Below are 27791 nucleotides of genomic sequence, written 5' to 3'. Positions count from 1 at the left end.
ATAATAAATGCTCAACAGCAATGAGTTGAGGCTAAGTCAATGAGCCCTACAAAAGGGTCCTCAAGAGGATCGGAGCTAAGTCAAGAAGTCCGAAAGGGTAAAAAACATTGGGTCGGAGCCAAGACACAGTCGGAGTAAGTAGATCTACCACAGAAGGTCAAAGGCCAAACTAAGGGCTGGCAGTGCTTATTAATTTGTTTTGGATCAAATGAGTAACATTATTCACGGCACCAACAAACTGCAAGGAACATTACAGAATACAAAACCCACCCCAACTATCTCACAAGCTAAAAATCTGCAGGCAGCTCTTCCCACTTCCTTCCATCCCCACCATCCACCCTCCAAAAAAAAAAGAACCTTGGAAAACCTACACTGCCCCCTCAACTACCTCCCGCCATGGCCATAGCAATACATGTACTATCTACAAAATCCTACTCTGAACCTAACCTATCCACCTTGTTTCCTATCAAGCTATCTGCCTATCTCTATAGCCCCACTGCGTCACTTTAGGCCTGAGCTCGCGGTCAACGAGGCGCCCACTCTGTGGGAAGGGAGACCTCTTTTTTTTGCTGCACATGAGGTCAGCGGTGGGAGAAAAGATAGTTTTAGTAGAGATTTTACGGCGCTCGTAACTGCATATTAATAAGGTCATATGAGCGCCAGAAGATTAGAGGTGTTACAAGAGAGTAACAAACATAAAAAGGAGGGGAGATAAGGACGATAGATTTTTTACAGGAAAGAAGAAGCAAACCACACCAGAGCACCCGCCAACCACCCACGGAGAAAAGATAGGAGAAGAAAGAAAGACAGAAGGAGAAGAGGAAGACACACCAAAGTAGGTGTTGTATCCGGATCCCAGAGAGTTGGGGTCCGTGTGCGACACCGCGTTATTGAAGGGGTTACACCACCTACAGACGGGGTAGACAAAAATATTCAATCTAAATGGTGAAATGGTATGAGTTTAACGCCCCTATCAACATTATTAGGGTATTTAAGAGGCGGGACCTCCTAATTTTACGTCCGTCTCTGATAGGACAGAGCCAAGTGGGAAGTTCGTGTAAAGTGCCTTTCCCAAGGACACAACGTCAGACCGAGCTGAGGCTCGAACGTCCGAACCCGCAATCTCATGATTACGAGTCCGGTAGCCTTATTCAATCTAAAAATGGGTTTACTTTACGATAAATTAACGTTATCTACAATGTATCGTCAAGGCCAATGGCCTTTGTAAAATCGAGAATTCTGTTGGGGTCAACTACGGAGAACAGAACTTGCAACTTTATTTTTTTTTTCATTTAAAATACTTCTTTCGGGTGTCTCCAAAATCTGGACATTCTGTTCAAGTGTGTCTAATGGTTAAAAAATAATCTGAGTCACCTCATGGCCTTAAGTTAACCTCACATTTCCAAAATCTGACGAGTGCCTGATTGTAGTGCGTCTTAACACAAAGATACTGGTTATGTCTCTCCCATGGAACATATCAAGAATGCCAAGACCAGAAGGTAAGTAAGGTGGCGTCGGTGGCCTAGTGATAGGCTACCGGACTCGCAATCGTGAGGTTGCGGATTCAGGGGTTTGAGCCGCAGGCCCGACGTTGTGTCCTTGGGGAAGGCACTTTACACTTCACACAATTAATTTTCCTCACTTCACTAAAGTGGGAATGGATACCCGGCCATAGACAGCGAAAGATCAGTATGTTGGTGTTTTAGCGTCTATAAATGGCTGCTTGCACTGTATGCTTCCCAGGAAGTTGAGGTTGTTTCAGAATGCTCTCAGGTCTGCTGGGGTAATAATAGTATAGATTGTGAAGCTCATAGAGCTTGCTGTTGAGCGGGGACTTGCGCTATACAAATGCTATCTATTGTTATTATTACTTGTATTATCATTATTAAACGTCAGTTTGGCAAAATACTTGCTCAATGTCTACTACTGGCCAGGAAAACCTGTATCGTGAACTTGCTTTAAAATCGTCTGTCAACATACAAACGGCCATACTATTTTAAAAGTTTTTTTCGCTGTTATAGACCAGGTTTTTTAGTTTTAGTAAGAGTTTTACGGCACTTGCAACACAATAAGGTTATATAAGTGCCGAAGATTGGAGGTGTTACAAGAGAGCAACAAACACAAAAAAGAAGGAGGGAGATAAGGATGATAGACGTTTGATAGGAAAGAAAGAGCAAACCACACCAGGACACCCGCCAACCACCCACTCACCAGATCTTTCAAACCAAAGAAAAAGCACCAACAAGCTAACACAGTGAGTCATCTACTGGTACATCAAGTGTTCTTTGATTCCTTCCTCATTTTATACAGTAAGTCATTAAGAGTTGCATTCTTACAAGAGGGCATTATCAATCAAAGGTACACACACACACACAAACACACATCAATCAAAGACACACACACACACACATCAATCAAAGACACACACACACACACACACACACACACACAAACACATCAATCAAAGGTACACACACACACACACACATCAATCAAAGGTACACACACACACACACACACACACACAAACACATCAATCAAAGGTACACACACACACACACACACACACACAAACACATCAATCAAAGACACACACACACACACACACATCATTCAAAGACACAAACACACACACATCATTCAAAGACACAAACACACACACACACACACGAGCACTACACACCGTGTCCCAAACACCCGCACACACTACCCCTCACTTTCACATTCAACCCCCCCCCCCCCTGCCCACACCCCCAAGTAGGAAAACAATAAATTACCACCCGCCCCACATTTTGGCAAAACTAGTCAAGTAATGAAGTAATTGTTTTTTGTTTTAGTAGAAGTTTCACAGCGTTCGCAAAACTGCATAAGGTCATATGAGTGCCAAGGGGTGGATGTAAACAGAGAAGTCCTTACAGGGAATCAGACTTACTCTGCTCAGCTCTCTAGAGAATGACAAACATACACCCATGAGGTAGTCTTTAGTTTGGTCAGAAAGTACAAAACTGAGTTAAGATTATCAATGTCTGCAAAGGTTCTCTCCAATTTGATTGTGCAGAAAGTCCATCTAAATAGCCATAAGTGGCTTAGGCATCAAGTCCAGCTTTCAAATGAGCAACTGAAACTGGCCAAGGGTGCTACATCAAAGCACCTTTCATTTAAATAGGCCAAGTCTTGCTCCCCCTTGTGCTGTACAAAGTGTAGATATTTTGCATTCCAATTATTACTGAAATAGATGTAGTCACTATAAGTGACTATTCCATTGCCATTGTGGAAGGGACTACTTAGGACAAAAGCAATGGATTTGTATTCAGTGTGCTGAGACGAGATGGCCACTGGATCGGAAAAGTAAAAAGTAAAGTAAGTCTATTTCAAGGTGTTGTATAGTTGCTCAAGACTACGAGTGTGAATGTGTTCCTCTTTTTAATTCTGCCAGAGGTACACCCCCTCTTCCTCCCCTCACCCCCCCCCCCATCTTATCTTCATTTTCAGGTCACACTTGACCTGTTGTGTAGTCTCACAGAAGACTATTCACTTACAGACATACACACATTCACACACAGACATACACACTTTCACACACATACATTTCAGAAGACATTTGTGTCATACACACACACACACAAATGCATGCATCTAACAGAAGACTATTCACACACAGACATACATACACACATACACATTCTCCCACACACACACGTAATCTCACACACACACACACACCTTTCACGTCATCCACTCACACACCGTAAGCCGCTGTCATGAAGACTGTTTCTCTGCGCTTCCAGCCGCCACCACGGCTTTGAAATACTTCTGCCGAAAACTCTCTTTCTCATACTGGTCCACAGCGATTGAGGCTCCCTCGCTGTTGTGTATTTCCTGCTCGACACGAAGAAAACGAAAGTTTTAGTAAGGGTTTTACGGCACTTGCAACACAATAAGGTCATATAAGTGCTGAAGAATAGATTATGTGTTACAAGAGAGTAACATACACGAAAAAGAAGGATGGGAGATCAGGACGACAAATGTTTGATAGGAAAGAAGGAGCAAACCACACCAGAGCACCCACCAACCACCCACTAATCTAGGTCATTAAGGAGGCAGGATGTTTTGACCCTGATTGTCGGACCAACCTCGGCTATTTCAGACACTACATTTATACAGAAAGTCAAAAGATGGAGACACAAACAAAAGCACAAAAAAAATTTTTTAAAAGACAAGAAAAGAAAAACAAACCCTTCCCCACCAGGGAACTAAGCTCGCATCTTATACTTGCGACACCAGTAGTAGCGATTTTTTGTTTGTTTTAGTAGAGTTTTTACGGCGCTCGCAAATGCATAAGGTCATAGGAGCGCCAAGGGGTGGATGTCAACATAGAAGTCCTTACAGGGAATCAGGCTTACTCTGCTCACCTCTCTAGCTTCAACAGCACAAAGTCTGCTTAGAGGAAGAAAAGGCGAAAGAGAGGGTTAGCAAAGAAAAAGCAGCAGTTCAGGCACGGTTATGAGCATGACATTGATGAATCAGCCCATTTACAATTCTACTGTACATAAGAACAGGTTAATGTTCCCCCCTTGGGAATGGCCTAAAGACACTTCAGTCAGTGGCACCGCCCTGGGGAGGTTGCAGCGATTTAGAGCAGAGCGCAATACATAAAAGAAAGTAAGGGGAAAAAGACGTTGAGTCAATATCAGCTACCATTAAATAATGTATTTTATCTTACTGAAGGACAGGTTCAAACCCCCCTCCCCCCCCCTTCCCCACTCAATGTACAGAGCTTATTTATCACAATTCCCACCCTCATGGGCAAGTGTGTGTTTTGAAGGTGCGTGTAGGTGTAGGTGTGTGTGCGTGTGTGTGTGCATGTGTGCGTGTAGGTGTGTGCGTGTGTGTGTGGGCACGAAAGTGTGTGTGTGCGTTGTTTCATGTGTGTATGAAACAGAGTTCCTGCAATGAACTCCCCACCAAATTCAAGGAGATTTCAAGGACAAATTCTAAAAATTCAAGGACATTTGGTCAACAAATTCATGCCGTTTTCAACGACGCGCCAAAGGCAATCCGACAAAAATTTTGTTCATGTCCGATCCGGCGAAGGAGGTTCCTAAAATTCCAGGAGTTTTCAAGGAGATTTTTTCCTTGAATGCAAATTCAAAGAGTTTTCAAGGACAGCCTGAATTCAAAGAGACCGCAGGAACCTCGGTGAAAGGAGTGCTACAACAGCCAGGACAGAATCAGAACAATAAATGACATTTATAGAGCGCTCAACCCCGATTAAAATACACAGGCTCTGAGCACTTTACAATACAGTACAACGTACAACAGTAACATAAAACGTTGTGTTCGGACTAAAAATAAAATCACTCTAAATATTCATTTTATTAATTTAAAAACAGAAATGACTTCAGCTGACATTTTAGTTTAGTTTACTATTAGGTTTTACGGCGTTCGCAACTGCATAAGGTCATATGAGCGCGCGTAACACAAGTTAGTTTTTTATTCGCGGTTCACTGCACGGCTGGGCACGGGTCATTTGATCTTAAAACGTTAAAATATTTAAAATTTTGTGTATATTTTCAATCTAAAATAATTTTCAGATAAATTTTTAACAATTCAAATTTGTTCTACAATTTCCCATAAAGGCCAAAGGCCTTCATAAAATCCAGCTGACCTTTGAATGAATCAAAATTCACATAAAGTACAACGTACAAACCTCAAACTCCTTGTCTTTGACCATGGTGATGAGCCTCCGAGAGATGGACAAGTTGAGGGGCTGCTCGCAGTTCGACTCCAGCCTCAGACACGGGTGTTGAGGGATGTTGGACTCCTGGTACCTGAAGCAAGAAGAGACAGTTGGGAGGCATCGTGGTGAAATCAGGCACTCGTCAAAATAATGAAATGGAAGAAAACAACATTTTTTCAGCAGATTGGGCAATGTTTATTTAATTTTTAATTTTAGTTTTAGTAGGAGTTTTACGGCACTTGCAACACAATCAGGTCATACAAGCGCCGAAGGTAAGAGGTGTTACAAGAGAGTAACAAACACAAAAAAAGGAGGAGGGATCAGGATGATAGATGTTTGATAGGAAAAAAGGAGCAAACCACACCAGAGCACCCGCCAATGACCCACTCACGCTGGTGTATGTAAACAAAGGTAGTTTAGGTCATCTAAGACTCACTCTGATGTATCAGGGTTCCTGCCATGAACTCCCCACCAAATCCAAGGAGATTTTAAGGAGAAATTTAAAAAATTCAAGGAGATTTGGTCAAGAAATTCATGCCGAAAGCCTATTTCCGAGAGGCCTACATTTGTCCGAAAGGAATCGTAGTTTCAATCTTCCGACAAAAATTTGGTTCATGTCCAATCCTATGAAATTCAAGGAGTTTTCAAGGAGGTTCCTCAAATTCCAGGGGTTTTCAAAGAGATTTTTCCTTGAGTGCAAATTCAAGGAGATTTCAAGGACTTAGGTCATCTAAAACCAGAGCTGTTAAAGTACTTTTTAAAAAGTACTTAAGTACAAATTTAAGTACAATCTAAAAAATGTACTTAAGTACAGTAAAAGTACTTTCCTATAAAATGTACTTGAGTACAAGTACTTTTTAAAAAAGTACTTATGAGTACATTTTGAGTACTTTCTGCTAATATGCTAAAACACTTCAGCGCTTATGCAAAACATCATATTTTATAACTTATCCAGTATATTTGACAAATTAGGATATTTATTACTAAAAATGTAAACAGTATACAAAGCATTTGAATATACAATGTACGCACTGAACGTAGGTGGAAATGGTCCGTGAAGTTGAACAAAAAACAACCCAAACGAACAGACGCAACTAGTGGGTAAGTGATTTTATGAATAGAACTTGTTTGAGCAAGACAATGTGATCAAATCTTAAGAAAACATAAAATTGATGAAAATGGCCCGCATAGTAATGGAAAAGTGCATTGAATTCTTCATTAACAAATCCTCAAGGAATCAATGTAGCCTTAAGCAAAACGAAGTGTATACAGACCCGGTAACCGGGAACAAAGTCACGAAGTATACAGGCCCGGTAGGGGAACTCTTTTGTGATTTCGGGAAGTTTCAGCCCCCAGACCCGGTAGAAATCTAGTGTGTGTGTGTGTGTGTGTGTGTGTGTGTGTGTGTGTGTGTGTGTGTGTGTGTGTGTGTGAGAGAGAGAGAGAGAGAGAGAGAGAGAGAGAGAGAGAGAGAGAGAGAGTGTGTGTGTGAGAGAGAGAGAGAGAGAGAGAGAGAGAGAGAGAGAGAGAGAGGGGGGGGGGGGGGTCTCTCGCAAAAATGTATCTGACATGCCCCCACTAGACAGAGGGGAACGAGAGAAAGATAGAGTGGGAAATAGGTGGGGACAAAGAAAGACAGAGACAAACAAAGAAAAAGAGAAGGCGAGCTATACACAGAGGAGACAGAAAGAGAGAGAGAGAGAGAGAGAGAGAGAGAGAGAGAGAGAGAGAGAGAGATAGAGAGAGAGAGAGAGAGAGAGAGAGAGAGAGAGAGAGAGAGAGAGAGAGAGAGAGAGAGAGAGAGAGAGAGAGAGAGGGGGGGGACTGCTCGATTGAAATTATGACATTGTAACTTGCTCTTTTCTTCAAATTGTGATTCCTCCATCCAACTCCAAAACGGAGGAAAAACGATCGTTCATCGAAAAGACATCCGCAATCTTCATTTAGATCTAGGCTAGCCGCGAAACTAGATCAAAGATTTAAGTCTGTCTGTCTAGATCTAGATCTAGACCATATATCTAGAAGAACCTAGGTCTACCCTGAGCCAAGAGGGCGCTGAAACTCTCCGAACTCACAAAAGAGTTCCTTTACCGGGTCTGTATACTTTGTGACTTTGTTCCCGGTTACCGGGTCTGTATACACTCCCTAAGCAAAAACCACCCAAAAAAAGTTTAAAAGAAATTTAGGCAGCCTAAAAATTGTTAGATACACATTGAGAACACAATTTCAGTTTCAATTGATTATAGTGGTCTGACAGATTTTGGTCACACTGTGTAGTCCACGGCGCCAACGGCAAACCAAAATACAATAGTTTCCTAGAGTCTAGTGAGTGTAGTGTAACCAAAGATTCTCTACTGCAGTAGTCTCCGCCTAAGATCCCAGTGCTCGGAAGCAAGGAAAATATGGGATCTTAGCCAACGAAGCCAAGGAAGAATCTACAGTGACCCATGAACTGATGTGACCCCTGGGTGGATTTATGACATATGGCAAACAAAGAGTGGTCAACCTTGATGACCAATCACAGTGGCATGAGGCATGCCATAAATAATATTATATATACACACTCATTAGCCTATAGTGAGTCTTGAGATCTTTATCTACGTTTATCCAGTTGCCCCTCCCCTTTACCTGTCCAACAATTTTAGGTTTCCATCTCTGATTGAGTTCCCCCGCCCCCCCCCCAACCTCCTTTGTCGTTACGCACCATTACGATGTGACCACACTAATTAAAATTCAGGTTGTCTCGCAAATTCGGGAAAAACTGCTTTCAATGGTCAGGGAAGAGTTCACAGTTTGATGTGATCCCGCCTGGAGCGAACTTGTAGGCCCTACCCACCCAGGGAGTGATGTAAGTTTAGGTAGTGAGGTCAGATGCGAGTGCGATGTTTGGGGAAAAGAAACGCATCGGTCAGTTCACAATAACCTTGGTGTGATCCCGTCTGGAGCAAACGCTGTACCGTTTCATGGAGTTTTACAACGCTTGTGATCACATTCACGATAGTATAGTGGCTGATCTTTGAGGCGACGAGCCGTTCTTTGATCTCAACTTTTAACTCTTGGCGGTTGATCGGGTTTTTGTTCCATAAATTATGATCAGAAATGCCTGCACTTACCCTTTCATTAAGCTACCAAAGTACTCAAAATGTACTTTAAAAATACGCAAAAGTACTTTTATAAAAAGTATCGGAGTACAGTAAAAGTACTGGTTTCAAAAATATACCGGAGTACAGTAAAAGTACCGAAAATTGTAACGTAAGTACAAGTACCGGAGTACTTGTACTCCGTTACTACCAGCTCTGTCTAAAACTCACTTTGATCTTTTTTAGGAAGACTTTTACGGAACTTGCAACACAATAAGGTCATATAAGAGCCGAAGATTAGAGGTGTTACAAGAGAGTACCAAACAACAAAAAAAGGAAGATCAGGACGACAGATGTTTGAAAGGAAAGAAGAAGCAAACCGCACCAGAGCGCCCGCCAACCACCCACACACTCACTCTGGTCTGAAGATGGGCAGCCAGTAGACAAGTCTCCCACCAAGCTCAAGAAACTTGGCGGCAAAGTTAAGCAGATCTTTGTAGATGTCTCCAATGTTGTACTGGGCCTTCTGCGGGTAGTGAGGGGCGCCTCTGAAAGGGGTGCAAAACAAAACAAAAACATTCTGAAGTGAGATTACAATATAATGATGACCCATACAAGAGGGAATTACTCAGATATGAAAAAGCATCTTCGAAATTGTGAAATGATATAGGTTAACAACAACCCTATCAACACTATTACATATGATGTATCAAGAGATTGCCTCCAAAGTCACAAGCATTTACACATCAAGACGTGCTGACTTAAGCGATATTTTCCAAACAGCAAATTACAACCCCTAACATCACACGACCTCAGTGCTTTCTTGTCTTATCTCCATTTTTTTAAACAGAGAAAACAGTTCATAACAAAGTGTGAGCTTAAGAAGAAGTCACATTTTAACTGTTAAAAAAAATGGAGATACGACAAGAAAGCACTGAGGTCGTGATCAGGAATATCTTTATAAAGTCTGTTCAGGTAAGAATACAAAAATTATATTTTTTTAAATGTTAGTCTTTAAGACTAAAACAATTACTACCAAACCAGGATTGACATGGGACCGTATGCCAGCTCACAAATTCCATCACATGGAGAGCGACACCACTACCCAGTACTTACATAATAGTTCATGCACTATACTGTTAAATATAAAATGATTAAATGATTATTTTCATATAACACAAATTCAGGAAAATTTGCTTAATTCTTGAGAAAACCCCCCCGGTGAAACGCATCAGGGCTGCAGAACTCATTTGGTATTCAAGCCAAAGCTCAAACAATATTTTACAACAAAAGAAAAAAACCCATCTGAAATTGCCACTATGACAAACAGAGATTATTATCAATATGATTTTCCAAATCAATGTAAGGAGGCGGGAGGAATAACTTACTCCACTTCCTTCACTTGTGACTCGTCCACTGTCGCAATCTTGGCAGCAGACTCCCTGATCCCATACGGTGCTGGACAACAATGAATAAAGTGAAAACTATAAATAGATACAACACATTCTCATACAGAACATGTTTCTACAGAGATGAAAAATTAATAATAATAATAAATTGCATTTATATAGCACATTTCCACAAAGAAGTGCTGAATGCGCTGTACAATAATACAGAGAACATATTCAGCACACAGCTCCTACAGCAGTCCTCTATCTCTCTCTCTCTCTTTCTCACTCTATCTCTGTGTCTCTTTGTCTCACTCTCTCTCTCTATCTCTCTCTCTCTCTCTCTCCAGTACATCCTTGAGTAAAGACCATCCCACAAAACTTACCCTGACACCCTCGTACACGATGAATTCAGTCATAAATTCTTACAGAACAGAACAGCATGAATAAATGATACTGAGAGAACATAGTAATATATCACACACTAAACAATCATACAAGACCGTGTACATATTGAGAGAAAAAGTGGGAGGGGAATAGTTGAAAGGGACCGTCTTTGCCGTACAGTGTGTTAATACCAAAAGGCCCATCTGTGTTTTGTATTTTAAGAGAGATCAAGATCGAATCTTTTGATTCACTCAAATGTCAGCTGAAGCCATTTCTGTTTTTAAATTGATAAGATGAATATCAGATCTAGAGAGATTTCCTCTCCGTCAAAACACAACATTTTATGTTACTAGTATATTGTATTGTAAAGTGCTCAGAGCCTGTGTACTTTAATCGGGGTTGAGCACTATAAATGTCATTTATTATTATTACGCCTTGACAAAACGCATGTTACCATTTCACACAAAACACCACTAGAGCTCTCTAGGATGCAACACCACTTTAAAAAAAAATTATTTTAAAAGGTAGACCTAAATATAGTATGTCCAAGGAAAGCCTTCACAGGTCACGGACAAGTACATCATAGAATGGACAGACGTAGCTTCAAGTTCTTTAAGACCCAGAGTTAAAAAATCAAAACCATTTGCAGGGCTTGAAATAGACCGCGGTAATTTGCCTTGGTGCCTTTGCAATTTGCCGCAATGCCCTTAAAATCACAGGGTCAACCGCGGCAATTTTTGCCATGCCCTCGTTTTTAATTCTAAAAAATGTGACGCCATGAAAATAAATCAATATAATTTGTCCTGTGCTGTCACTTGTGGAAAAAAAAACAGAAAAGAAAGTTATACAATGTACAAGCGTCTTGTCGGTTTCGCCATCGTGACCGGTCATGGGACTCCGGAATAGGGGGAAATTTTTTTTTTTTTTTTTTTTTAAGATACACGTGAGGAAAGAGGGGGGGGGGGGGTGGGGGTTGAAGACATCCTGTCAGAGTTGTCTTAAATCTCATCAAAACTTGTCAGACACTGCTCAGCTTGACAATTGTGTCAATTTTGTCAAGGCTAGTGCAAACACACTCACACCAATGATAACCAAACCTCAGTAAGCCAGTCTCTTTCTATATTGTGTGTGCCAAACATATTTTTAATATTCTGATCCAGTCATTAAGTCATTTGACAAGCTGATTGTTTAGGTCTTTTTTATACAACATACTTTAAGACATATTTTCAAAACTTGTTTTCACTTATCATAGTCATAACCTCATAACTGTTTAATAACAGTTTTTAGTTATTCATTCTTTTTATTCCATACAAGTTCATAAGTTGTTTTCACTCCTCATTTTCTTACATGCAAGTTCAAAATTTGTTGTCATTTTATCACTACACCGCCTGAAAACCACTTTGTTTGAATCTCATTAATAATCAATGTCTTACCTAATTGGTCAAATCATTCACTGTTTTCTATTGTGCCCTATTTCCAACAGTCATACACATTATGCATTTTAATCCAATCAATGAGGGGTAGTCATAAAGGCATTTATGTCAGATGCAATCGTGATGGTCTGCTTTAAAACTGTGACTTTTAGTGCTTTTGTTTTGATGTGATTTTACTGTGATTTAGATTCTACTTACTTTTCATTTATAATTTTAAAAATTTTATAATGTTCCAATAACTTTATACTTTTGTAGAGAGTAAGAATAAATTGTATTGTTATAAACGCTGTGATGCATGACCCAGTATTACCAACTTTAATCAACAAAATGATCCCCTGTGAATTTTGCCTTGGTGCCCTAGCAAATTGCCTCGATGCCCTCTGATTTTTAGGCCACACCTTGGCAATTTTTGCCTGTCCTCTTGAACACCTAATTCAAGCCCTGCATTTGGACCCCCCCACCCCCCCCCCCCCCTTTTTTGCCAAGCATACAAAAGTTCACATTTAACTTGAGAAGGGCTGAGGAAACTTGTAGCCACATTTGACAGTCTCAGCCAGATGATATAAGTAAGTGTCAGAAAGGCAAAAACACAATCCATAAATTTAGAAACAAATTTCAAAAGGTCTTGGGTAAGAGTTTTGAGCGGGCACTTATATATATATATATATATATACACTTATTACTCTGAGAAATTATGTCTCAATTGAAAGTGCTGCATAGCTGGCCTACCATAGAAAACTGCATCTCCCCTCGAAGCTTAACACTTACAGTACCAAAGACGTGGGTCAGTATAGAACGCTGAAGCCGTGGTAGATTTTTTTTTTTATCAGAAAAACCTTGGCAGCCCAAAAAACACACTCTAAAAATTCAGAGAGGTTCATCAACCATTAAGCTTTCATATAGAGTGACTTCCTTTTGGTATAAATTCAGTGAAGTGCGTCCATTCGTTGTTTAATTATGTTTAGTGTGCCCGGTTGCTGCACTGACTCAAGTTGCCAGTGGAAGTGAGCGCATACTACGGCCTGAGTCACCGACGGTACTGAAAGTGTTAATGGCAACAGAGGATGAAAAAGAAAAAGTAAAGTACTTTTCTATTGGATGAAAAAGAAAAGTAAAGTACTTTTCTATTGGACGAAAAAGAAAAAGTAAAGTACTTTTCGACAGGATGAAGAAGAAAAAGTAAAGTACTTTTCTATTGGATGAAGAAGAAAAAGTAAAGTACTTTTCTATTGGATGAAGAAGAAAAAGTATAGCACTTTTCTATTGGATGAAGAAGAAAAAGAAAAGAACTTTTCGGCCTATTGCGAGAGCCACTTACGATCTGTGATGATGGCGTCGAACCTGCAGCCCTTCCTCCACACTCGGTGCCGCGAGGCGTCGGCGACCATCACATCGATGTACCGACTCTCCAGCCCGTACTGCTGCAGGTTTTGACGGACGCTCTCATCGCTGGCGCGTGTTTTCTGGCACGCTCGACTCGGCTTGGCTGAAAACATGAAACATCAGACGTGGGTTGAGTTGAAACAAGGTCAAAATTCTTTAAGTTATATCACTATTTTGTTGATATAAATGTCAATAAATACCCTACCAGACACAAAGTGCTCATTTTCAAAGATGAAACAGTCTCATAAGTTAAGAGAAGCGGGGGGGGAAATCAAGTCGAGGGCTCAAAATATTGATCATTGGATTTTTGTATAATTTTAAACTAACTTAATTTCCCTAAAAAAAAAAGCATTTTCCACCAGTTCTCAATTTACAAAGAACTCAAAAGTTTTGGGGACAAAAAAACCCAAAAAACCCAAACCAGAACAAAGCACTCACCCCTGGCGTGAAGCAGGAGATAGTCGATGTCGGTTCCCATGACATACGCTCCGTAGTGGGCACTGGAGACCAGCAGACTGCCTGGACACAGATACAAATTAAAGATGATATATGTGAGGCATCATGCTGGAATCAGGCGTTCGTAAATTTTTCGGCATATTGAGTTATTGGTATCATCTTAAAGCTTGTTCATTTGTCTTTCTTTCAATGAAAAAATTACCTATCCATCTTCAATAGAAGTGGAGATATTTTATTTGAAGGTGGGGGTCTCCTGGTTGGTGGGGGTCACCTGGTTTAAGAGGTCAAATTAGCGAGAAAATGGCCGCCAAAGCTTGGTAAATTCCAAAGTTGGAGAGTCCATGGAACTTGTAATTTTATATTTTTGTGCCTTTAATCAACGTTTTCGTGAAATCCTCAGAGGAATGTGTTTGTAATGGACATAAAACGTGTTGAGGGTATTTTTTTCATTGTAAGCAAGGCAAATTAATAAGTATGCAGGTGATATCAATAACTCCACATGCCCAAACATTGACGAGTGCCTGATTCCACTGCGTCGTGACACATATAATAAATGTTTTACATCACCATCCAAACAAGTTAACCCCCCACCAGGGCAGTGCTACTGACTGAAGTTGTCTTCAGGCCATCCCCAAAGGGGGGACATTAACATGTTCTTATGCACAGTAGAACTGTAAATGCGCTAATTTATCAACGTCATGCTCATACTGTGCCAGAGCAACATAGGGGGAACTGCTGCTTTTTCTTTCCTCATCCTTACTATCATCATTTTTTCCTCTACTTCTTTTGTATGTTTGTCGCTCTCTTGTGAACTACTATTTCTTTGATAGTCAAAGTAGACTTTGTGCTGTTGAAGCTAGAGAGACGAGCAGAGTAAGCCTGATTCCCCGTTTGGGCTTCTCTATTGACATCCACCCCTTGGCGCTCATATGACCTTGTGCAGTTGCGAGTTATCAAGGCACCCCGGAAACAGCGGGTCACAAGAGAGTGACAGCATGCAAAAGAAGTGGAGGAAAAAATGACGATAGTAAGGATGAGGAAAGAAAAAGTAAAAGTTCCCTGTTGCAGTTCAGGCACAGTTGTGAGCATGACACAGATGAATCAGCCCATTTACAATTGTACTGCGCATAAGAACATATTAATATCGCCCCTTTGGGAAAGGCCTAAAGACACTTCAATCAGTAGCACCGCCCCGGGGGGGGTATCCCAGGGACTGATCGAGCAATAGCAACGCGGAGGAAAAAAGAAGTAAACGTCACAGATCACACCATACCAGAGTGGTCAAGAAAACCACCTACTTTCTTGCTGTCTCACCTGAGCCTACGAAGGGGTCCATGACAAAGTCGTCGTGCTTGACCTGTGCCAGGTTGGCCATCACCATGGAGAGACAGGCGTCCATGCTGGTGTTTGCTGAGGAACAAACAAACAAACACACACACACACATGAACACACGTCATCACCATGGAGAGACAGGCGTCCATGCTGGTGTTGGATGAGGAAGGAACAAACAAACAAAGATACACACATATGAACACACGCCATCATCATGGAGAGTCGAGGAACAAATAAACAAACAAACATACACATGCATGAACACACACCATCACCATGGAGAGATTGTCGTCCATGCTGGTGTTGGCTGAGGAACAAACACACAAACACATGAACACACGCATGAACTGAATAATCTAGTTTCAGAAAGAGTGTTACAGCACATAACGACAGAACCATGACAAAGAAGGTATATATGTACACAAAAAGTAAAGGAATAATACTGAATAATAAAAGTAATAATAATAGTGGTAATAATAATAATAAACGACATTTATATAGCGCTCAACCCTGATCAAAGTACACAGGCTCTAATCGCTTTATAATACAATACAATGTACCACAGTAACATAAAACGTTGTGTTCTGACTAAAAGAAAATCACTCCAAATATTCTCATCTTATTAATTTAAAAACAGAAATGACTTCAGCTGACATTTGAATGAATCAAAAGATTTGATCTCCCTTGATAATAATATTAATAACAATGATAATGATAAAAATAATAATAATTATGGTGTTAGCAAGAGTTTTACAGCAGTTACAACACCAATAGGTCATACAGTGTCAAAGATTAGACATGTTGCTGGTGAGTAAAAAATCAAAATATAAAAAGGAGGAGGGATAAGAACAATAGATGTCTTTGTTTTAGCTTTAGTAAGCCTTTTATGGCACTTGCAACACAATTCACAATAAGGTCATATAAGTGCCGAAGATTAGAGATGTTACAAGGGAGTAACAGTAACAAACACAAAAAAGAAAGAAGAGAGATAAAGACGACAGATGTTCGATAGGAAAGATGACGGAGACCACACTAGAGCACCTACCAACCACCCACTCCATTAGGACCAATGACGGCACTCTCACCAAAAGCTCCCCCCCCCCCTCCCCTTAAGATCTTACAATAAAAAAGCATGTGACCTTCCTATGGTTTATTTAGTAAGCTTTTTACAGCACTTGCAACACAATTAGGTCATGTAAGTGCCGAAGATTAGAGGTGTTACGAGAGAGTAAACAACACAAAAAAGAAGGAGAGATAAAAAGACGATAGATGTTTGATAAGAAAGAAGACGCAGACCACACCAGAGCACCTGCCAACAACCCACTCCATCAGGAGCAATGTCGGCGCTCTCACCAAAAGAAGAAAAAAAAAGAAAGAAAAGAAAAGAAAAAAAAAGAAAAAAGAAAAAAGAAAAAGAAGATTTTACAATCAAAAAACATCTGACCCACCTATGAAGTGACGTTTCTGTAAGTGGTACTGCTGTATCGCATCTCGTTGGCCATCAGCCACCTGAATAAATGTCAGGGGAAAAAGAAAGATACTTCAGACAAACCCGCAGACAATTACCAATTCCCTTTTGGATATACCAAGTTTCATTTTGGATAATACCCGTAACATGCAGATTAATGACAATGATAATCTTTATTCATCTCGCAGGGAGAAATTTGTCTAGGTCGTTAACTATGGCAGTGGACATTACAATTCGTATTTAAAAAACTTAAAGATACTTATTCACTTGTTCAAATTTCAAGTTGGGGCTTTGGTTTTCATACGAGTGAAAAACTCTTAAACACAAATATAGGTTCTTTCAAAAATACTCAAAACCACAAAACAAATACACCATCGCCCACGGCGAGGACACACCCACCACCTGCAATCCCAACAACAAGCCACCGTTATGACAGACAGTGTTTGTTCCCACTCACCCATCGGCCAAAGAACACCTTGAGGGGTTCCTCGCTCGGCTTTGAGTCGTTCTCATAGAACTCGAGAAGGTGGAAGCTCACATCCGGCGTTCGGAGGTTGATCTTTGCTTGAAAAACCGACGCAGATTCTGTCAGCAGCTGCTGGTCATAATGATACACCAAACAAATTTTTTTTTAAAGAATAAGATTTTAAAATCTCTTAGTTTTAGTTTTATTAGAGTTTTTACGGCACTCGCAACTGTATAAGTTAATATGAGCGCTAAGGGGAGGATGTCAACGGAGAAGTCCTTACAGGGAATCAGGCTTACTGTTACGGCACTCGCAACTGTATAAGTTAATATGAGCGCTAAGGGGAGGATGTCAACGGAGAAGTCCTTACAGGGAATCAGGCTTACTGAGCTCATGTCTCTAACTTCAACAGCACAAAGTCTGCTTCGACTATCAAGGAACCCCGGAGATAGCGGGTCATAAGAGTGTGAAAAACATAAGAAGTAGAGGAAAAATGACAATAGTAAGGATTAGGAAAGACAAAGCAGCAGTTCCCTGTTGCAGTTCAGGCACAATATGAGCATGACATTGATGAATCAGCCCATTTACAATTCTACTGTGCATAAGAACATGTTAATGTCCCCCCTTTGGGAATGGCCTAAAGACACTTCAGTCAGTAGAACCGCCCCAGGGGGTTTAAAATCTTTTAAAATATGCAGATTTAAAAAATACAGACAGTGGTGAACACCTGCATCAAAAAGGGGAAGACCAACCTAAGTTTTTAACAAATGTTTAACATCTCAGCTTGCAGCAGATGCCTAAACTGTAAAAATAAGGGTAGAACCAAAATAAAAAAATGCATCACTCACATGAGAAGTCAGGAGATACTGAGTCTGAGACACCTTGTATCGTACAAGAAGTGTATTTTTGTCATTAGCATGTAATTTCCGCCATGGTAAAATTTGAAATTTCATATCAATCCACGAAACGTTGCTTTGGGTTTTTTTCTATCGCAAACATAAGCTGGAGAAAACAGACTGTCAGCTGCTTTCAATGTCAAATCGATCAAGTACGTAGCTTTATCTTATCTTCAAAAGAACTCAAAAGGAATTTCAGTTATCGAAGAATGTTCAGTATCTCAGAGCAAGGAGAGCGAATTCATCCTGAATGATCGACTGACGGTAAAATATAATTTAAAATTCTAGAAATTATCAATAAAAAGATAGAAAAGAGTATCATCAACTAAACTGTCTCACCTCAATCTTTTTTATCTTCTCTGCACTTGAGATTTTCTTGTTAAATGTTTCCACAATGATCCGGAAGCTTTTTCCATTATTGGTGTACTCCTCCTGAGAAAAAAACCATTTGTAAATAAAAACAGAGCGAAAGTGCACCAAATCTAAGGAAAGGATTCTCAAATTCATTCAGTGCTTACAACAACAAAATCCCAAAATGGAGGAAAAATTTGCCGGGGTTGGGGCCACACCCTGGTTGGGGTGAGAAATTTGCAATTGAAGATTTAGCTGTTGTTGTTGTTAGCGATCCAGTAGCATCTGAGCGTTAACTCTTCTGCATGATGCCATTCGGTAATAGTTGTATGTTTGTTCTAATTGTTGTCTTGAGGAGTAGAGGCAATTAGATGTGTGGGGTAGCTTGGGCAGAAAACATCCCCTTAAATCAGTTAGTTTTCTACAAAAGAACAGATGATGTTCCACTGTCTCTGAGGGGTAGTCACATAGTGGGCAGGCAGCAGACTGCTTTACTCCAATTCGGTTGAGATGTTGGTTGAGGGGTACATGTTGTGTTCTAAGTTGGAAGATTATGGATTGATCTCCCCTCCTTAACTCATTGATTGGATCTTTGACCAGTGGTTTATTCATGTGGCCATACATCCTCCTTCCTGTCGTACCTGAGGCCCAATCATTCATCCACTCTTCCTTGAGGTTTGGAAGACTTAGCTAAAATGTAAAAAGCCCCCTATGCTTTTAGTTTTTAGTAAAAGTTTTACAGCACATCCATCATCCAATACAAAAAGGTCATATGAAGATTAGAAGTGCTACAAGAGAGTAACAGACACAAAAGAGAAGGAGGTGAAATATTAAAAGACGATAGATGTTTGATAGGAAGGAAGAAGCAAACCACACCAGAGCACCCGCCAACATCCCACTACGATGAAAGCATTGTATCATTGTTCCAGGCTGAAAACATGCTCAAAGAGCAGATACATACAACACAAAAGAGAGCAAAATAATTTCTACCACTGCATGCACCTGCCATTCCACATACAAAACCCTTGAATACAAACCAAAACAAAACAGCCTACAAAGTAGGCAAAAATACACACAAAAATAAAATTTTTCTTTTTTTTGAAAAGTGTTTTACGGCGCTCGCAACAGCATAAGGTCATATGAGCACGCATAATTTTCTTTTCGTTTGAACTTACCGTAACCTCACTGGGCAGGCTGTCAATTTTGTCTTTCACTTCCTTCACAGAAGTTCCCTCCGCCCACAGCTCATAGACTCGCCTGTAGGAGAGATCATTCAAATATATACTTAAACACACCAAAGCACAAACATTAAAGTTTAAGTCAGAGACTACAGCAATTTTCATTTTTAATTTTTAGTCATTGGGATTCACAAAGAAAACCTATTATATCCTGGCTGACTAGAGTCTAACCCTGTGTCTGTTGCGACTGGACTGGTGGACGTAAGAACATGGTGTGTTAAATATGACAGCAATAACACAACTACATATGTGACAATCGTTCACCCACTTGGACAAAAAGAAAAAAGCAGCATAGTCTATGATAGTCTAAAACTGGCCTTTTTCTACCGTGCTCTCCTTAATGACCTCAAAATGCGATTTTACAAACAATGAATGCAGCAAAACATAATATTTAATACCACTCATTCATGTTTTATTGATGAAACGCAACTTTAACAATTTCCACCTTAAATGTACTCACTTGCTAAGGACAGAACGCTTCATTATTCTCATCGCATCTGTGTCATTTTTCAGCTTAATTTCCATGAAGGGACTCTGAAGACAAAAAACAGGACCAATCAATGTAGGGCAAACACTGAGCTTCACACTGCCACCTTACAGCTCCGAATACAACAGTTTGAGTTTGGTCGGCCAAAAGGCATTAAAACAGCTTCATTCCACATTTAGCGAAGTCAGTTCTTTTTCTCATTCATGAACACTTTCTCTTCTTCTCGATGTTCTAGTTCTAGTTCCAGCCAGTACAAGGTCTACTACAAGCTCTACCCTGTCAAAAGCCTGTTATTAAATGGCACCCAGTACCTGTCGAATCCTTCAAGATGGCAGCCCACCATCTTGGACAAAAAAGTTTATCTCAAACTTAAACAATGTCTTGGACAGGCTACAGCAGGTTTGACTGTAAATTAGTTATAATAATTATGGGATTCATTTATACAATGGTGTATTTCCACCCTGTGAATGCTCAATATGCACTTACAGAAAATATTACATCAACGATTACTCTTATTCATGAATAGCAACAGTATATTATTATAAATTATATGACTACCGCACACGATTCTTTCTGTCTTCCTCTATCCTGAAAGGAGTTGAAATCAAAGAAAAACAAAATCAAAACAGCATTCACTTTAAGTAACAAACCAACAAGGCTAACAGGTCAGATTTTCAAAATTTTTTGGGGGGTAACTGATCTACGGCGCTAGCAACTGTTTAAGGTCATATGAGCACGCGGGACACGTTAAACATTTTCAGTTGGTAGAAAATTTTGAATTTTGCCTGGGTGGCGGCCGAAGCCTACTTTTATCGATTTTGGACCACCAAGGAATCTTTAACGAGCGCAACTTGCACACAGGACCTCTGAGATTTTTCTTCCTTGTCCGAGAAGATTAGTTGTAGATCTTACCTACCATAAGATTATATATCAGATATGAAGTCAAGAAGAAGAGCATTTATTATAAGAACAACCAAAAAGACATGAGCTCCAATTCTTTCCAAGATGTTACTTACCCCACTGACCAAATCACATTCCTTCAGCGATGCTTCACATCCAATCAGAGACACTATTGATCTGATTTCCTGGAAGGGGAGAGCAAAACATTTGTTCTTAAACTGCAGATAGGATAAGCCCACAGCTGAGTAAAATCCAGGAGTGATCGATATTTGATCACATTTGTTTTAGTAAGTGTTTTACGGCACTTGCAACACAATAAGGTCATATAAGTGCCGAAGATTAGAGGAGTTACAAGATAGTACAAACACAAAACAGAAGGAGGGGAGATAAAAACGATAGATGTTTGATAGGAAAGAAGAAGCAAACCACACCAGAGCACCGCCAACCACCCACATTTGATCCCACCAACCAATATCCTTGTGGAAGGAAGAGTAGCCCCATCACAAAATTGCTGCAGGGCTCCCCTTTATGCACAAATGTGCATATATGTTACAGTAAGAACGCGTACCTATTTCAGTGAAAACGCGCAATCCCTGTTTCACTCGGAGATTTCACGTAATCACTGAAATAATCAGGAATTACGTGAAATCCCTGAAAAATGGCCTCAGTAATTACACGTAATCCCTGATCAGACATGTGTAGTATAATATACTTTTGTAAAATGTTATTCCTTAAATAATCAGTTCGGTAACAGATACTCTCTCCATCTTTCTCTCTCTCTTTCACACACACACATACACACACACACAAACACATACTCACATGCTCCAGAATCTAATAACTAAGCATTTAAAAATTCAAAAAAAATTACCAGGCACATGCAAAATTTTATTGCTTAAATAGTCAGTTCGGTAAAAGATACTCTCTCTCTCTTTCTCCCTCCCTCCTCTCTCCTCTCTCTCTCTCTCACACACACACACAACACACACACACACACATACAAACAACACACACACATACACACACCTGCACCACAATCTAAAAACAAAGCATTTCATTTTTTTAAATAGCAGACACCATTGTTGTTGTTATTGTTGTTGTTTCAGTTTTCAGTTAAATACTTAAGACTAAAATCCATCGACGTCGTCACTTGTTACAACAATTGAAGCTGCTATGACTGTGCTAGTTACACTGAAGACCAGCTTTACGGCATTTACATATCGCCTCGAACTACACTTTTTGGCACCCGTACAGTTGCATCTTGAGAAGCCTTGTCCACCTGAAGAGGATTGAAAAAGCACCGCTGAACGCAGTGAAACTATATTTTTTTCGGTGTTTATGTCGTCAGTGTTCAGAAGACGCTCAGGGCACAGATCGAACTGATTTCTGGAATACAAACCAGCTTTTACGGCTATCTTCTTGTCTGTCAATTATGACACCTAGGATATTTCTAGCATCGCCTCTCCCTCGATCAACAAGTGGAACTGGCACACAAACGTTGTCTCCTTGTTTGCCAGCTGACATATTCTATGTTACAGTAAGAACACGTACACCAATCTAGTTAATACGCGTAATCACTGGATATTTCAGTGAAAACGCGTAATCCCTGTACAGTGGCGGGCTATTACGTGAATTCACTGAATGCTCAGTAGTAAAAACACGTAAAATGATAGAGGTCTAATTTTAGGGATTTCACGTAATCACTAGAAATTTCAGTGATTATGTGAAACCCCCGAGTGAAACGGGGATTACGTGTATTCACTAAAATATTCAGTGATTACACGTATTCACTAGGTATGCATTCTTACTGTAAATATATATATTACGCATTAAACCTGCAGATAACCCCCTTTAAGTTTTCGTTGTGCATGAGCTGTACTCTATAATTTCATTTCAGGGGTTTGCATACTCTTTAAAGCGTAGGTGGAGTGCGTCTGGCAAGCATCATTTTCCCCCTTCTCTATCCCGAAGCCGAGTCAATGATTTGACAACAACCCCATACACACGCACTAGTAAACCTGAATTGAACGTCATCGAAAGTCAGGAATGTGGACCCTGGGCTGGCTTGAAGAATAAGGAATCAGTTTATTTTCCAAACCTACCACTCATCCCTGCCCTAAATCTCAAGCATCCCGATTTTGATCATGTGTACCCTGATTTAAAAAAAAAAAATTTTTGTTGCGCCTGTTGCGCCAGATCTTTTCTAAAATCTTACTCTGCTTTCTTTTCTGTCGAAGGAAGCACCCGTTAAACTTTTTGTCAGCAAAAACTCGGAGCACTACTTTCCTAAATGTCTGTGTTGAATTTAGTAGTTGACTAACCAAAAGTTGACTTGGATCTTTGCTCACACGTGTTATTTTAACTATAATGCAAGTAGTATTGATTTGGCATTCCGACTTAAACATTCTCAAGATCTCCTTTCGCCAAAACAAGCTTTGTCCGAGTTCTGGTTAGTCGGGCCTGTCATCAAGACCCGTCAGTAAAACTGTTCCAATCACACGTTCCCACCATGTGACATGACTTCAGCGTGTGAGTTCCGCGTGTGTCAGGGACCGTCCATTGACAGGGTCAATTTAAGTTCATGCGCACAGGTTGAAGCATCTTTCGGGACTTAACCGGGGTGGAGGGGGGGAGCGTGTAAAACATTTGGACTAAGTTGGACTAGGTAGGAGTAGGAGAACCCTGACATGATGCTTCAGGATTTTAAAAAAAACAACAATGATAAAACACATGCAGGCACTTGCGCGCGCACAAACACACACACACACACAAAATAGCACACGAGCTATTCAAAACGCAGCGTTGCAAATAATATAGATTCTACTAGATCTAGATATCTATATTTTTTTTCTACTATTATGGTTACTACTACAACAGTTACAGTGGAATCCTGTTATAACGAGAGGGAGGGGACCTGTGCGAAATGTCCGTTATAGCAGGATTCTCGTTACAAGGGATCTAGTAATAATAATAAATTCAAGGGAAATAGTAAAGTAGGCCTAATCTATGATTTGGCGTTCTGTTTATTCCTTTTTGTATTTCCTCTGGTGATGATTTGTTCAACATGATCTCAAGGTCTTACTTGATCAAAAATCGAATCAGGTTTCTTTCTCTAGCACTAGCAAGGTTGACAAATATCGACCTTGGCAATCAGAAAGGGGCTCTGGCTCTAGGCTAACTCGCCCGCAGTGTTGTCCCCCACCCCACCACACACTGTGGCGTGTTGCGTCTGCTCGCGCACGTCATACATTCACTCCATCCATCTTTCACAGCATTATGACCTCTCCATCCCGCACTACAAGTGAAAGGCACGGTATGCCTAGATAATCTAGACTGGGCTGGCCTATCACGCGATGCGTTCTGCTTGTGTCTGCGCATGCCACACCCTCCCCACTCATTTGCTCCGGCCTTCATTGTTGGTACGCGTGGGCTCTCCCATTCCTTGTTTCGCTGGATCACCGACAACTTTCTCAACTGGCAAGGTTTTTAATTGGGGAAGTGGCTATTCTCATCCGGGGTGAGAATAGAAAAACGATCTACCTCTAACCCCGGGTGAGACTTGCCAGCGTAGGCTATTCTCACCCGGTGCGAAACAAGACCTGCTTTTCCTCATTTTGGAATACTGTCTATCGGTGTGGATGATCAAATTGATAAAAGCCAAGAAAAAATTACGTTATAGAAAAGTAAGCTAATTTGATCGTCTTCAAAGATGCTATGGCTATTTCACTGTTCGAATCGAGCCAAACTACGCGGGTCGCCATTTTGTTTTGCCCGGAAGTTCTCGCAAGATCTACTCCTCCCCTCCCTCTCTCTCTCTGTCTCTTTCTGAATACTGTCTATCGGTGTGGACAATCAAATTGACCAAAACAAAGTTAAAAAATGATGTTAAAACACAAAAGTAAATTAATTTGGTTGTCTACAAAGATGCTACGGCTATTTAACTTTTCGAATCGAGCCGAACTACGCGGGTCGCCATTTTGTTTTGACCGGAAGTTCTCGCGATACTCCTCTCTCTCTCTCTTTCTCTCTCTCCACTGCCCACAGACAAAATTGTACGCTTTTAGTAGGCTACAGTTGTAATGGAACGTTTGTTCACAGCACAGAATTCTACAATTTTTCTGTTATCACAGTGTAGAATTCTGTGGTTTAGGGTGAACGCAAAATTTGTTGGCCTAGATCTAGATATGGGCTATAACGGTGAACGCGCACCGGGTGAGAATAGCCAAAAGACTCGCCTGCACTATTCTCACCCCGGGTGAGAATAGAGGTGGCCTTTATTTGGACTTGGTCTGTGCGCTGTGCACAGCAGCAGCAATATTCCGTTATAAACGACTCGCGTGACGGTCTGATTGCGCAATAGCAGTATTTTATTTACACAGATAAAGAAGGAAAAAAAACGGGGTTTTAGAACAGTGTCTTTATAACAGACCTCTCGTTGTTTCAGGACTCGTTTATAAGTGGACTCCACTGTGACACTGTATGTAGAGTCTACTGTACTGACGTTGTAGCCTACGCCTGCGGTATTGTAAAGGGAAGTGGCTATTCTCATCCGGGGTGAGAATAGAAAAACGATCTACCTCTCACCCCGGGTGAGACTTGCCAGCGTAGGCTATTCTCACCCGGTGCGAAACAAGACCTGCTTTTCCTCATTTTGGAATACTGTCTATTGGTGTGGATGATCAAATTGATAAAAGTAGCAATGACAATGAAAAATTAAATTTTCATCCAAATTGCTTTAAAATGGGCTTAAATGAAACTAGAGTAAATTCTAAGAACTATGGTTCTTAAATTTCAAAAATCCATTGATAAATAAAAAAGTTATTGGGATTTTTGTTTGCAAAATGTTGGAGGACCTTCATATAGGAAAAAATTGCCAAAATGTGGGACATGTTTTGATGTATTTTGAGGAAAAACTGTTCATAAGTCAGTAATGAATTGGAGCATATGAATGAAACTTGGCATCTCCATGTGATTTTTAGTGCCGAATCTAGTTCTGCCATCACTTTTTCGTTGTCTTCATTACTTTGGATCTTAAAGACTGATATTTGCGTGAAATTTGTTGAATTGCGTGACATCGTTTTTACCGCGACGCGATCACCCCTTCTAAAACTCAGTAAAGCGCTATCGGGAAAACCCGCGATGTAGTCATCGGTGACCCATTTGGTTATAGGCAGCCAATCACATGCCGCCTAGCGATCACGCGCCTCTTGCATGCCGGCACCTCGCGTTTGGAATGCGCAATTAAGTTTCTAGATCTAGTGTTTTATCAATGGGTGGGTGGTAATTTTAAGTTGTTACGGAAAATCTACTAAACGCAGAGATCTGAAATTTTACAGCAATAAAGAAGACATGTGGGGCGCTTGTGTGGTCGGCGATCAACCCGCAGCTCCGCTTAGTTTTCGAACCGCAGAGGAATTTCTCACAAACACGGCAATATCTCCGGTTCTAGTAATCGTTCAGGATTGTACGCTGGCATGTCGTTAGTTTAACCTTTCCTCTGGTTGGTTGCCGAGTTTCATTTATTTTCGTCCAGGAGTTTTCCCGTAACTAAACTTAGAAGAGAGTCACTTCTGATTCCGAGCGGCCCAAAAAATACCCCTCGCGCGGAGGCCGATTTTCGGCACAAGGCGCAGCGGGCGATTGGCATTGCTAATAAAAGCCAAGAAAAAATTACGTTATAGCACAAAAGTAAGCTAATTTGATCGTCTTCAAAGATGCTATGGCTATTTCACTGTTCGAATCGAGCCAAACTACGCGGGTCGCCATTTTGTTTTGCCCGGAAGTTCTCGCAAGATCTACTCCTCCCCTCCCTCTCTCTCTCTGTCTCTTTCTGAATACTGTCTATCGGTGTGGACAATCAAATTGACCAAAACAAAGTTAAAAAATGATGTTAAAACACAAAAGTAAATTAATTTGGTTGTCTACAAAAATGCTACGGCTATTTAACTTTTCGAATCGAGCAGAACTACGCGAGTCGCCATTTTGTTTTGACCGGAAGTTCTCACGCTACTCCTCTCTCTGTCTCTCTCTCCACTGCCCACATACAAAATTGGGCGCTTTTTCGGTAGTTCCCACCCCGCATTTGTTATTCGCCGGTTTTGGCCCCAAGAGTAGGGGGGTTTCAGCTGACCTAATTCTAATAAAAACAAGGTGTTCGGGGGGTTTCAGGGGGGCATGCCCCCCTGAATTTTACCACAATTTAATGTTTTGCAGTTGTTAGGTTTGACATCTTAGCTTGCCGCGAATCAAACGTATATAGATCTAGATGTAGGTCAGGCTCTATCAAATAAGGGGGGTGGGAACTACCGAAAAAGCGCCCAAAATTGTACGCTTTTAGTAGGCTACAGTTGTAATGGAACGTTTGTTCACGGCACAGAATTCTACAATTTTTCTGTTATCACAGTGTAGAATTCTGTGGTTTAGGGTGAACGCAAAATTTGTTGGCCTAGATCTAGATCTAGGCTATAACAGTGAACGCGCACCGGGTGAGAATAGCCAAAAGACTAGCCTGCACTACTATAGATCTATTCTCATCCCGGGTGAGAATAGAGGTGGCCATTGTAAAGCGCTCAGAGCCTGCGTACTTTAATCAGGCTTGAGCGCTATATAAATGTCATTTATCATTATTATTATTGGTAAGCCTTATTATTACCGGTATTCGAAAATCAAGATGCTGGTGCGCAAACTGTATTATATACTTCTTCATGGTTTCACAAATTGGGTTCGCCGCATGAACCATGCGCGACGCCATATTGTTTAGATGAGCTTTGTAATACTGGACAGGA

The 27791-nt window shown here is 40.7% G+C and overlaps 1 protein-coding gene across 1 annotated transcript; it reads right to left on the bottom strand.

Moving 5' to 3' along the window:
• Positions 1 to 3672: 3672 nt before the first annotated feature.
• On the bottom strand, positions 3673 to 27791 carry LOC101845249 (tRNA (guanine(10)-N2)-methyltransferase homolog). The gene is made up of 14 exons (XM_005101440.3): positions 27659 to 27791; positions 21123 to 21191; positions 20080 to 20153; positions 19557 to 19638; positions 18370 to 18462; positions 17126 to 17263; positions 16649 to 16709; positions 15182 to 15277; positions 13850 to 13930; positions 13347 to 13514; positions 10209 to 10278; positions 9237 to 9368; positions 5711 to 5831; positions 3673 to 3879 (listed from the first exon to the last, which is right to left on the bottom strand). The coding sequence occupies exons 1-14, from the start codon at positions 27755 to 27757 to the stop codon at positions 3760 to 3762; spliced, it is 1404 nt and encodes a 467-aa protein (XP_005101497.1). The 5' UTR covers positions 27758 to 27791; the 3' UTR covers positions 3673 to 3759.

The sequence above is a fragment of the Aplysia californica genome, unplaced genomic scaffold (genome assembly GCF_000002075.1).
Source record: "Aplysia californica isolate F4 #8 unplaced genomic scaffold, AplCal3.0 scaffold00283, whole genome shotgun sequence".
NCBI lineage: Eukaryota > Metazoa > Mollusca > Gastropoda > Aplysiida > Aplysiidae > Aplysia > Aplysia californica.
This window is presented reverse-complemented; position numbering and strand designations above follow the sequence as displayed.